The sequence below is a fragment of the Pan troglodytes genome, chromosome 12 (genome assembly GCF_028858775.2).
Source record: "Pan troglodytes isolate AG18354 chromosome 12, NHGRI_mPanTro3-v2.0_pri, whole genome shotgun sequence".
Taxonomy (NCBI): domain Eukaryota; kingdom Metazoa; phylum Chordata; class Mammalia; order Primates; family Hominidae; genus Pan; species Pan troglodytes.
Window position 1 is genome coordinate 93917345 of NC_072410.2, and position 13475 is coordinate 93930819.

General features: G+C 39.2%; 1 protein-coding gene and 2 non-coding genes across 4 annotated transcripts in view; all 3 read right to left on the reverse strand.

The window, feature by feature from the left end:
• Positions 1 to 13475, reverse strand: part of WDR43 (WD repeat domain 43) — a 54197-nt gene that overhangs the window by 17857 nt on the left and 22865 nt on the right. For both annotated transcript variants that reach the window (XM_515377.8, XM_063789199.1), the window contains exons 6-11: positions 12934 to 13036; positions 7915 to 7979; positions 5744 to 5915; positions 4342 to 4428; positions 3195 to 3326; positions 1188 to 1319 (exon numbers count right to left, since the gene is read on the reverse strand). In XM_515377.8, the coding sequence (XP_515377.3) occupies positions 1188 to 1319; positions 3195 to 3326; positions 4342 to 4428; positions 5744 to 5915; positions 7915 to 7979; positions 12934 to 13036 (691 nt within the window). The remainder of the gene's footprint in view (positions 1 to 1187; positions 1320 to 3194; positions 3327 to 4341; positions 4429 to 5743; positions 5916 to 7914; positions 7980 to 12933; positions 13037 to 13475) is intronic.
• LOC112208257 (small nucleolar RNA SNORD53/SNORD92) lies at positions 2835 to 2912 on the reverse strand. Its single transcript, XR_002942673.1, has one exon. It is a non-coding gene; the product is annotated as a small nucleolar RNA SNORD53/SNORD92 (small nucleolar RNA).
• Positions 3751 to 3828, reverse strand: LOC112208256 (small nucleolar RNA SNORD53/SNORD92). The gene has a single exon (XR_002942672.1). It is a non-coding gene; the product is annotated as a small nucleolar RNA SNORD53/SNORD92 (small nucleolar RNA).

Sequence of the window (13475 nt, forward strand, 5' to 3'; positions counted from 1 at the left end):
GCTTCACCATAACTTGGGGAGACAAGTGAGACTATCAACAAATCAACAGTTGATTGGCTAGTATTGATAATTTTTGAAACTAGGTAATGAGTTCGTGATGGTCCACTGTACTATTCTAAATGTTTTGAACTGTTTCTTAATAAGAAAAAGAAAAAATTTGTACTTGATTCATTTGTACCTACTGAGGAAGGTTTCAAAGCATAATTAGAACGCAATGAGGGCAGTTATGTTATATTCCATTTCAAAAACACTGTCAATTGTTTTCTACAGATTTTTCACCAAATCTTCACCCAGGTTTCTATGCCACGGTAAACTAAAATCTACCTCCACAATACACACATTCACAAACTATTTTAAAAGTAATTTTAGGATCAATGTACCCTAAAAAAATGGATCAAATAAAATGAGACACACTATTCATAGGTTATGGATTAAAGTCACATTGACACTCACTGAAATCACAACACTGCTATGAGTCATTAAGAATAAATGCATTAGCAAATGTAAACTGCTTTAATCTGATCAGGCAGTACTTGAAACGAACTGTTTTTCACTTAAATATTCTAGATAGAATGCTGTCAAACTGTAGAATTTAAGAGAATCAAACTGAGTAACTTCATACAAGCAGTCACCAACTTACACAGAAATCATAAATGCCTCCCTTTATACAAAGTTTCTAGTACTTTTACCTCTACATATTTTACAACATAACCCCCAACCCTCTTGAATTTTCCCCCAAACCTCCTACCCATTGCCAAGGTTCCACCTCACTGCCCCCTCTCACGGCCAGGGGGAAATAAGTTTCTGGAATCCAGAGTAAAAACTCAGGAACGCATTTTCCTACAGAAAAAAATATAAATTGTGATCTAGAATGCTGAGTATTATCATTCAGCTACACTATGTTTATAAAGGCTTTTATGAACTAAAGCCTAATAACCTAATAATTCAGAACAGTATTTCTATGAGAAAATGCATTCCAGGTTCAAAATAACTCAATGCAATCCCGTTGTAGGTTGGTGACTGTCTGTATAATGCCACCAAGTGATACATGTTTGACTAAACTCATAAAACATTACATTCCAAATGGCTCTGTAACATGATGGCTCACAGCTGTGAATGTGCTATGTCAATCATTTTCTAAGAAATATTAACCATGTTAATTTAGTTAAAAATTGCTATATACTTACATTTAGTATTTCAAAATCGTTACTTTCTAAGCCCTGGGTAAGAAGAACTGGAAAGCTATTCGTCTGGAGGTCTTCCTTTCCTTTTTTGTGTGTGTCTATATCCATTGCTCCCAGACGTTCTTCAATGCTAACCTACAGAACAGAAAGGATTGTTAATGTGTTACCAGACAAGACTTAAAGTAGTTTGGAGACAAAAAAAATAAAATAAAATAAAATAAAATAGGATTTACACCTCAACCCTAGAAAACACTAATATGCTCATTCTTATTCCAAGAGAACCTCATTACCATAATGCCAATGTTGGAGACAAACATCTGCAATCCAAGCTTCCAGATTCTAGTGAAAAAAACAACGGCCCAAGAAGCACATAGTTTGAAAATGTTCATTCAGAAAAATCCTTCTAAATGAAGATTCAGAAAAGGCAAGGACCTGGCATCTGATTCTAAAACGCAAGACTTAAGACCTATTCTCACAGAAGCTTGCCCCACTATAACTATCCCTTGGTGTCACTCTCAGATCTGCAGGAGGAAACAAAATATTATTAAAAGGGCATAAAGAAATGTTATGTTCCCAAAACATTTTTTAAAATGTCTTCCTATTTTTAACAGTGAGCTCCAAATGATGATTTATTAGCTAGAATATGCTATACTACAACTAAGTGTCCTTCCTTGATAAATACTTAACATTTATGTGTAAATAAACATGATGCAATTTGCTATACAAAAACTCAACTGTGGTCCGGGTGTGGTGGCTCTCACCTGTAATCCCAGCACTCTGGGAGGCTGAGGCAGGCGGATCACTTGAGCCCAGGTGTTCGAGACCAGCCTGGGCAACATGGCAAAACTCTGTCTCTATAAAAAAATTAGCCAGGCATAGTGGCATCCATCTATGGTCCCAGCTACTCAAGAGGCTGAGGTGGGAGGATCACTTGAGCCCAGGAGGTGGAGGTTGCAGTGAGCCAAGATCAAACCATTGCACCCCAGTCAGGGTGACAGAATGAGACCCTATCTCCAAAAAACAAACAAACGAACAAAAACAACAACAAACACCCTCAATTGTATAGAACTGATTCCTGATTAAATCAAGTCTAACATGTTCTGTCAGCCTCTTGGTTATCAAAAAGAAATTTGTTTTATGACTAACATAGCAAACAGATGTGCTTGGTTTATCCTAACACAAAAAAGATTAAAAAGGACATGGGGAAATTAAAAAGTTGAAACTAGGCCAAGCCAAAGAAAGTTGGCACTTTATTTTTAAACTCAGCTATCATGTAACTGAGGAATAACTTTTATGAACATGTTATGAACATGTTTTATGAAGCTATGTTATCCCCACCCCACCACCCAATAAACGCATTTAAAATCAGCTAAATTATCCTTCAAAAATTGGACAAAGAAAAAAAAATACAAATTAAAGTAAAATCAGCTAAAGAAACCTAGTATTTCTGTAAGAATGAAACAGTTAAAATTCCAGATTCCTTATGTAAGAGGGAAGAATGTGAATGGAAGATAAAAAACAACTCTGCACAGACATGTACAGTAACCACAAAGGATTTTGGGAACTGAGGAAAAAATGAAGATCATAAACACTTACGCAGTTATAATGACTATCACTTTTAGAGACCAACTGGCACTAGGTTAGCCAGGATTGCTCAGACAGCCAAGAGAAAAGAGGCATCACTGGAACTCAGCAACATGCGAAACCCAATGATAGTCATCACAGCAAGTCCTGGCTTGACTTATTCCATTTTATGTTACCCAGCTAACTACTAACTAATGGCCAAAACAGCACCCTCTTTAGTTACTGAAGGTTCCATCTTCTCTGTTAAACAAAGATGACAATCTAGAATTATGAAATCTATGATGGTGAAGATAAAAGAGAGCATAACAGGAGAAATCTCAGTAAATTTCTAAAGATTTAACTTTGGCTCTATCCAACACACTTGTTAGAATTTCCCAGTAATTTTAAATCACAAACTCAAATATATGGTCAAAGCGGTTGCATTACCTCATTTCCCCCTGACTTCCTCTTGGTCTCTACTTGCTCGGTTTGTGGAGGAGCGGGCTTGATAGCTGCATGATGACCAGGAATCCCAGGCACCAGAACTTTTGCTTCAGAATTCATCACTGGTGTCCTCACCTGTTCAACAGGAATAGCCAAAGTGTGAAAAAGGAAATCATACCTTAGTCCTTAAGCATCCTCAATGAGAAAACAGCTTTTAAAGGGCTCCTCTATTGGAAAAATGCAATATAATTAATTTGATATCAACTTAAGATATATTTTAAATTGAATGTTGACAAACTTTTTAAGTGACAATCTGAAAGACTGTGAATTTAAAGCTTACAATACCACATAAGAGTAAAATCCGACTGGCCTGACAGTAGTTGGTTATCAGAACTTATTAAATATTTAGTGTCACTAACGTTGGTATACAAGCCCCCACTACTAAATTCAACTGGCTTTAAAAAACTACAGATTACATAAAGACACAATGATTTTTAAAAATTTAAAAAGTGCAGTTACACATTTTACAACTACCTCCAGAATTCAATCTCTGCCAGAAATGCTCAGACAGCCAAGAGAAAGGTGTCATCTCTGAAACTCAGCCAGCAGCGAAACCATATGGATGTCATCATAGCATGTCTTGGCTTTCCCTTTCTCACTAAACCACGAAACACGTCCCCTACATGTAGACACCAAGTTATATGCAAAATGGAGCACCATGATGATGCTCCTATGCTTTTGTGGTATTATATTCCAGCCCCATGACGGTTTTATTACACCCTGAAATACAGCATTCCTCTCAGCAAAGTAATGCTCTTTTAAGTACTGAGATTGATAAAAACTATCTACTGATAAATCTGATATTGATGTTTATCCCTACATTCTTCCTGGCCCAGATGATCATGCATGGTGGGCAGGGAAGAACCACATCCAAGGTCTTCAACTGCTAGTCTTCTATTCATTCATTCACTCAACAAATCAGGAGTACAATTCTTGACATCTAAAACCATAATCCCACAAAATTTATAAGACAAGAGAATAAAGATATTAAAGGATAAAAAACTCAGTTTAATCATAATACTAAGTAACAGTTCCATTCACCCAAAGAAATATCCTTTTTCTTAAAACTTCAAATTTGTAATGTGCTCACCTTTGTTATAGCTGTTTCTACTTTGGGGGCCCAGCAGTTTGAAATATCTCTTACTAAACACATATGAGGTTCTCTGGAGTTTAAAGCCTGAAAATATATTTTTTTTAAAGGGGAAGATGAGAGGAAAGAAAAAAAAAGAGTGTCAAACAAAGCAACTGGGAATAAGAACAAAATGAAAAATAAATGACTACTTGTGCATTTTTATAAAATATTAAAAAGTATGGAAGACTTCCACACTCAATTGTTAACCACGATCACCACTCAGACTGACTGCAGTTAAGAAAAATGGTAATTCTGAAGACATTGGGTACCAAGGTTTACTTTCCTCAGCTATGAACTGCTTGAATTTTTCACATTTATTTTTTAAAGGTCAACAGAATTTTTAAACGTAACAGGTTTTAAAGAAAACGTATCAGTTCATCATCCTTTTAAGAAACAGTCTGTGCTCAAAATAGTAAATGGTTCTACTCTTAACTCTCCTATTGTCCTTTCCATAAGCAAGTCAAAGGTAGCACTGTTGATTAACAAAATGCATCTGTATGTCCTGACACGATATTAAATAGGATCGGGGGAGTCAGATGCAGCAAACCAATAAAGATTTAAAGTGATACATAATTCTATATGCCCATGTAATTAATCAATATCGGGAAAGACGCAAAAAAATAGTCAACAATGGCTGCAAACAGAGAGGGATGGAATTCACATATGGCAAGGAGCCATGTTTACAGCTTAACACTTTTCTCCTTTTTTTATTTTTTTAATTAAACCATATGCATGTATGCTTGTGTGAGCATGTAATATTCCACTCATAGTCTTGCTGAGGATCATACTAAGTAAACGCATTTTAAATGCAAGCTTAAGAAATAACCTTTTGTACATGCTTACGATAACTCACAAGTCTTCAAGAAACGTCTGTAGTAAACAATGTTAAATCATTGCACTGCCCATTACATTTCCACTTAGAAAATCCAATGAGTGCTAATACTAAGAGATCCTATTATTAAGATTCATATCTTCATAACTAGGCAAAATTCAACATAAGGCATACCTGTACTGACCAACTAGTAAGACACTAGGAACATGTGGCACTGAGCACTTGAAATGTGGCTAGTCCAAACTGAGATGTGCTAGAAGTGCAAAATACACACCAGATTTTTAAAACATAGTACCAAGGGAGAGGGCTGATATAAATAACTCAAACAATGCTTTAAACTGACCAGGTGTTAAATTATGTTGGATATAGAGCTCTCAAAATTAAAATAAACCACTCCATGAAGAAATCCTTTAATTAAAAAAGAATATATTATTTATCTTAAAGACCAATGTTGTTATTTTTAAAATCACTCTCTTCCATGGACATAGGGATGCTATATTGCTTTACTCCAGAGTAGCAGCTACGTACCACTCGCTCAATAGTAGGCTGAAACCAACTGCCATATACAAGCAACAATGACATTTTGTCTGAGCAAAAACCAGCAGCTAGAATAGGGATGGGTTTTGGTGTTGACTTCTTGCCTTTCCCAGGTGTTGCTATCTGAATTGTGCAGTTTGAAGTCAAAGGCTTTTTGCAGTACCTGGAAATGGAGGGGGAAATGAGATTAAGGAATTTGAAAAAACGTCTCATACTAACTCTCTGGAACTGACGTCAAGTCACGAAATGTGACCCCCCCCTCTAGCCTCTATACTGCCATCAGGAGTCACCTGGGTCTCCGGAGCATGAGTACTCCTTTCAAGACCTCACCTACCTCTACCTATACTCAAAACCTCACCACCAAAATCAGACTGGAGACCTACTTCCCCCTCTGTCCCATTTTTTCAGGCCCCGCCAAGAAGCCCCAAGCTGCCAAACGTTCTCTTGCCACCCTGTACTTCAGGTCCTATATGGTTCTGTCCAAGCCCTGTTCCAGTCAGCCCCGTCTCCAGTTTCTCCCAATCCCCAAAAGCCTCAGCAAGCCTCTGGAGTGTAGTTCCAGCAGCAAAATTGTGTCCTCAATGGCTTCTCTAGGGGCTCTCTTCACATTCTTCCTCTACCCTGGCTTGTCCCTGCAGCACTCCCAACTTGTACCTGTTTTCTCTCCCATACCATTTGTGTCAGGGGCCTTGGACATGATATAAATGAGTTCCCTGCTCTTCACTGACACTTCAAGACAATAGTCTATCCCTTTTTCGTCCCTAAAATCTTTTCAATTGTTGTCACCAGATACCAGCTACCACTCCCTCCTGCCGTCATCCAATGATCTCTGCCACCATCCGCATTTCTTAAAGATTTCAGTGGCTTGAGGTCATTACTTCTAACATTACTCTAAATGAATTCCTTTCTTAGTGGGTTCCACACCCAGTGTCCAGGTTGATGGACACTCCTGACACTCTGATCTGTCAACTCCTTTCTCAAATGAATATGCCCCTCACTGTATTTCAGCCACAAACTCCTCACACCCTACGCATCTTATTACCACTTATTCTCCACAAGTGTACATCCTGCATAATATCCCAGGTGTAAGCATCTCATGATCCCTATCTTTCCAACTTACTCCTCCTATCATCCTGACTCCACAACTATCTCTAAACCCAGGATTTGGGGTCTCTACTTTAGCCTTTCACCCTCTATAGTCTATTCTCAATGAACGACTGTCTTAAAACTCAGGCCAAAGCTCATCGAATCCTCTGCTTGAAATCCTTCAATGGTTTGCCACTGCCCAGGGAGTCCTCACTGTGGCCAGCTACCTTTGGGTCCCACTTCTTCTGAGTCTCAATTATTCATTCCAGGTACACACATCCTTCTATAAATAAAAGCTTCAAGAGTTACACACTAAAATGTTAACAGTTACCTATAGGAGCAGAACTCAATGGAGGGAGACTCAGGTTTTAAAATCAAGTGTTTGGGCATCCTGGGTGTTTTGAAATGAGTATATACTTTTTTCATAATCTGTTTATATTTAAATAAATTCCTATACTGGTATTTTAAAAGAAGGGTGCCAACTGACAACAAGAGGTTAAAACCATTTTAAAGCTTAACAAAATTTGTGCGCAAAACTGAGTCTCGACCATGTTTACAGTATAATGACAAAGTTTGGCAAGTTTTCTGAAAAGGGCAAAATAATAAAAATTTCAGGTTCTCCAGACCACAAATGGTCTCCACTGAATGTGGCCTGCAAGCCAGTTTGCTGACTCCTGGTCTATGACTGCTACACAACCTGACAACAATACTCCCCTGTCTATCAAAACAACAGCACTGGCAAGGGGAAGTAAAGCACGCTCAAAGATAAATAAAACATCATCAAGGTTCACAAGTGAATCTCTCCAGCTTAGCCACTTTCTTCTGAAATGTATCATTAGAATTATCCAACATGTACTAAGGATACATCATAAAAAGCCACTCTCCTAATCACAAATATATAAATTTGACACCCAGTTTTAACTGGCAATGTATATAGTCATGTGGATAAAGAAAAATGCTTTCAAAATAATCTGGCTGAATAGTAATATGATGCAAAGAATAACCAGGTGGGAGTATGACCAAGTAACAAGTCAGGGAAAGAAACAAATTTCTTACTTGGAAAATTTCTTACTTACCCATTTAATATGTGTTCAAAAAGATGGACTTGACCATCTCTGCAAACAACAGCCAACTTGACAGGCTAAAAGAAAAATGTAACCAACGTATTATAATGGATAACATACTCCAGTCCCCAGTCTAACTTATGAAAACTCAGCTGTCCTTCCCACCCCATTACACATCCAGAAAAAAAAAAAAAAAAAAACACAGCAAGAATCCATTTAAAAATAATTACCTCTGTCAAAATAACCATTAGTGGTGGTGTTGTCAAGATTCTAGATAAATGTTTAAGCCAAGAAGAGAACAGTCAAGGAGAATGAGCCCTCCAAGTTAGATGAACAAAGTTACTACCAAGTGCAAAGGCTGGCAACATGGAGCTGACATGCCCCTCTTGCCGGGAATACAGAAAAAGCCATTTTGCCTGTATGGCTAGGAAGGGGTGTTGTAAGACCTCATCGCCTCTCTTCCTCCATCCCCGGTCAATGTAAGTGGCCTAAGCTGTCTGGAGATGCCCCCACCACCTAGAAAGGGTTGTTGTAAGCCCTCGCTGCCTCTCTCCCTCCATTCACTATCAATGTGAGTGGCCTAGGCTCTCTGCATGCTCCTACCTACCAGACTCTTGCTGTCAGCCCCTCTAAAGCTCATTTTTTAAAGTTCTGGAACTTTCTTAAGGAAAGCTTAAATGAAAGCACTTCCAAAACACTGCTATTCCTACTCTAATTATAAAGGTAATGAGAGAATTCAGGGAGGAGCCAATACATTGAGAGAAAATGAAATATATAAAGTGTTTTAAGACTAACTTTGCACAACTGTAATATATCAATTAAAAACTAGAAAAAAGAGACTAACTTTCGTTGTGAAAAACAACTTTGAAAATGTTTAAAATTCTTTACTGGTGTATTTAAAAATAAGAAATCTCAGAAAGGAGAGATTAAAGAAAATTTCATTCTTTCTGAGGTTTAGTGCTACATGACAGTTGTCAGGGGAGGGCCAGACACAGTGGCTCAGGCCTGTAATCCCAGCACTTTGGCCGAGGCGGGAAGATAGCTAGAGCCTGGAAGTTCGAGACCAGACTAGGAAATATAGTGAAACTCCATTTGCACAAAAAATACAATAAAAATTAGCAGAGTATGGTGGGCACATGCCTGTAGTCCCAGCTACTCACAAGACTGGGGTGGGATCACTTGAGCCCAGGGAGGTCAAGGCAACAGTGAGCCTTGATGGCACCACTGCACTCCAGCCTGGACAATAGGGTGAAACCCCATCTCAAAAAAGAAAAAGAAAAAGTTTAGGGGAAGAGATCATTTCTCCGCCATCAAATTTTCTAGTTCCCCGTTCTGCAACTCCAACTGACAGGCATCCAAATCTAATCTCTAACTGTCTATAGAAAGGCTGGTAACTTTTGAGGATAAAATAAGCAGATTATTCTGCAATATCATAATCAAAGTTTTGTTTTGGAATTTTAATTCTAACTTACTGCTGTTAACTACAATCTTACATGAAGTGCCAGAATTAGAACTTGGCTTCCTGATCCATCATTCCTAGTTTAATATCTTAAAAAATCATTTAAAAGGCTGGGCACAGTGGCTCACACCTGTAAACCCAGCACTTTGGGAGGCCGAGGCAGGCCGATCACAAGGTCAAGAGATCAAGACCATCCTGGCCAACATGGTGAAACCCTGTCTCTACTAAAAATACAAAAATTAGCTGGGCATGGTGGCATGAACCTGTAGTCCCAGCTACTCAGGAGGCTGAGGCAGGAGAATCGCTTGAACCCGGGAGGCAGAGGTTGCAGTGAGCTGAGATTGTGCCACTGCACTCCAGCCTGGCGACAAAGCAAGACTCCGTCTCAAAAAAAAAAAAAATTTTTTTTTAAAAAGTTCTGCTCCCTTCTTTATTATCAATAATTTTAAATATAATGCCAATAGTATTCCAAGATAAACTCTGAATCAAACCTAAAGTTAAATCTAAAAGTAGCAACAGAATTCAGTCAGAAAAAGAGAAAGTAAAAATTCAGTCTTGCCCAGGCGCAATGGCTCACACCTGTAATCCCAGCACTTTGTGAGGCCAAGGCGGGCAGAACACCTGAGGTCAGGAGTTCAAGACCAGCCTGGCCAACATGGTGAAACCCCAACTCTGCTAAAAATATAAAAATTAGCCGGGCGTGATGGTGCATGCCTGTAGTACCAGCTACCCAGGAGGCTGAGACAGAAGAAATGCTAGAACCTGGGAGGCAGAGTTTGCAGTGAGCTGAGATCACACCACTGCACTCCAGCCTGGCTGACAGAGGGAGACTGTCTCAAAAACAAAAACAAACAAAAAAAATCCCTCAGTCTATTCTCTACATAGACTAGTGGCAAGTTTTGCTACTCCAAGGAAAGTGATTTTTCTTCCATAAATTACTTGTATTTAGACTTAAAGAACCTACCTCTAAAAATCGCACACACACAAATAAAGGTTTAAAACTTTTGGTTGAGTGGGGTGGCTTATGCCTGTAATCCTAGCACTTTGGGAGGCCAAGGTGGGCAGATCACTTGAGGTCAGGAGTTCAAGACCAGCCTTCCCAACATGGCAAAACCCCATCTCTACTAGAAAAACACAAAAATTAGCCGGGTGTGGTGATATGCACCTGTAATCCCAGCTACTTGGGATATTGAGGCAGAAGGATCATTTGAACCTGGGAAGCAGAGATTGCAGTGAGCCGAGATCGCACCACTACACTCCAGCCTGGGTGACAGAGCAAGACTCTGTCTCCAAAAAAAAAAAAAAAAGAAAGAAAGAAAGAAAAAAATTTATTTTTTTTTTTTTTAGAAAGTCACTTCAACTTAAATCAATCTCTTTATTTTACAGTCACAGGGGGCCAGGCACGGTGGCTCACACCTGTAATTACAGAACTTTGGGAGGCCGAGACAGGCGGATCACTCAAGACTCAAGGCCAGGAGTTTGAAACCAGGCTGGCCAACATGGCAAAACCCTGTCTCCACTCAAGTACAAAAATTCGCCAGGCGTGGTAGCGCAGTCTGTAATTCCAGCTACCAGGGAGGCTGAGGCAAGAGAACTGCTTGAACCCAGGGGACAGAAGTTGCAGTGAGCCAAGACTGCACCACTGCACTCCGGCCTGGGCGACAGAGACTCTGTCTCCAAAAAAAATAAAATAAAATAAAAATAAAGTTAGAGGGGAAAATACCAAAATGTTTCTCATCAGTTCCCTACGATCAGAACATCCAATCATCAGAATAGTGAGGGCACTGATCACACTGAATGTACACAAGCATGTCCAACTTTATAATAACATTAAATCATTATTGTAATTAAGTGTAGGATTCCTACTAGTTTTTTTTTTTTTTTTTTTTGAGACGGAGTCTCGCTCTGTCACCCAGGCTGGAGTGCAGTGGCACTATCTCGGCTCACTACAAGCTCCACCTCCCAGGTGCACGGCATTCTCCTGCCTCAGCCTCCCGAGTAGCTGGGACTACAGGCGCCCGCCACCAGCCCCGGCTAATTTTTTGTATTTTTAGTAGAGACAGGGTTTCACCGTGGTCTCGATCTCCTGACCTCGTGATCCACCTGCCTCGGCCTCCCAAAGGCTGGGATTACAGGTGTGAGCCACAGCGCCCAGCCCCTACTACTTTTCTTAAAGACAAAAATCTTTATAGGGAATCACTGATCTGATCATCAATGGCCCCCATTTCATATTAGAAAGCCAAGTTTATTAGCAACAGAAGCTATATGTATTTATTTACTTATTTACTGAGACGGGGTCTCACTGTCACCCAGGCTGGAATGCAGTGGCAGGATCATAGCTCACTACAGCTTCGACCTCCCAGGCTCAGGCGATCTTCCCACCACAGCCTCCCAAGTATGTGGGACCACCAGTGCATGCCACCATGCACAGCTAACTTTTTTATTTTTTGTAGAGACAGGGTCTCGCTATGTTGCCCAGGCTGGTCCTGAACTCCTGGGCTCAAGTTATCCACCACACCCAGCCAGAAACATTAAACCAAAATTTTTTTTGTTTTAAACCAATGCTTTTTCCCCTGAAACACTTTTTTAAAGTATTAAAACATGATGATCATCTCTAAATCCTAGAGGTTAATGCAAAATATGCATTTCAAAACTAAATTGAGTTAAAAGTGAATATCCTTAACTTGCATTAGAAACATGGGATTCTGTGCAAATCAAAATCCTGCAAAGCTTCAGTTAAACAGAAACAGCAAGCACTTCAATGACAACAGGTTTAATCCTTTAATCATCGAATCCCTAATTTTTACATGAAAAATTCTTTTTTTATAGGCAGCAAACAAGAGGACGTCACTCTTATAAAATACATACATATATACGCTGGGCATGGTGGCTCACACCTGTAATCCCAGCACTTTGGGAGGCTGAGGTGGGTGGATCACCTGAGGTGGGGAGTTGGAGACCAGCCTGACCAAAATGGAGAAACCCCATCTCTACTAAAAAATACAAAATTAGCCAGGCATGGTGGCACATGCCTGTAATCCCAGCTACTCAGGAGGCTGAGGCAGGAGAGTTGCTTGAACCCGGGAGGCAGAGGTCGTGGTTAGTCGCGACCGTGCCACTGCACTCCAGCCTGGGCAACAAGAGCAAAACTCCGTCTCAAAAAAATGAAAAAAAAAAAAAAGAGATAAAAAAAGAAATCTACACACACACACACACACACACACACACACACACACACACACACACCTTAGTTAGGAGCTATCACCAACAATTTCATCTGATTAAAGAATCATATATACATACTCCTAGTAACAAAATCCACCTGAACAACTTTTCTTAATTCACATAATGAATTCCTGAATTTACTACCGTCCTGTACAAACTTTTCCCTTCCCCCATAAGAGATTATTACAGTGATTTAAGTTCCTTTGAACAGTCTAAAATTTGTTACAGTTTGTTGTTACTCCCTCAGGTCCTCTCTATTTCTCAAGTCATTAAATCATCAAAACCTTGACTGTAAAAATAACATCTGTGAAACCCAAAAACAAATTCTCAAAAATCGAGCCATTTACCTCTTCTTTGTTTTCTGACAAAGTTAAGTCAATATAGACAGGTTCATCGGTAACTGTAAATGACATCACTGCACTCTTTTCTTTGTTTTCTGATCGGACCTGCCTAGATAACAAAACCAGCAAGTTAGATAGCAAGACAGATTTAATTTTTTTCCTAAAAAGGCAAACACCTAAGGAGGCATGGAGATCAGCACATGAGATTCCCAATAGCTTTGTCATCTTTTGAAAACTAGTAAAGTGACTAAAGATCAAAACAACGGAAGCATCCATGTCACTATCATATAACATGGTTGCTTGAGAAAAGAGAAAGCAATAATGCATTTGTGGCAGATTTAAACAATGAGTAACATTCTGTTTTTTTCTATTGATCTGTCTGTCTATCCTGACACTAATACCACACTGTCATGATTAGTGCCGCTTGATAATAGGTCTTGAAATCAATCTTAGTCTTCCAATGATTTTCTTCTTTTTCAAAATGATTTTGCCTATTGTCATTTGTTATTTCCATTTGAATTTTAGAATCAGTCTGTCAATTTCTCAAA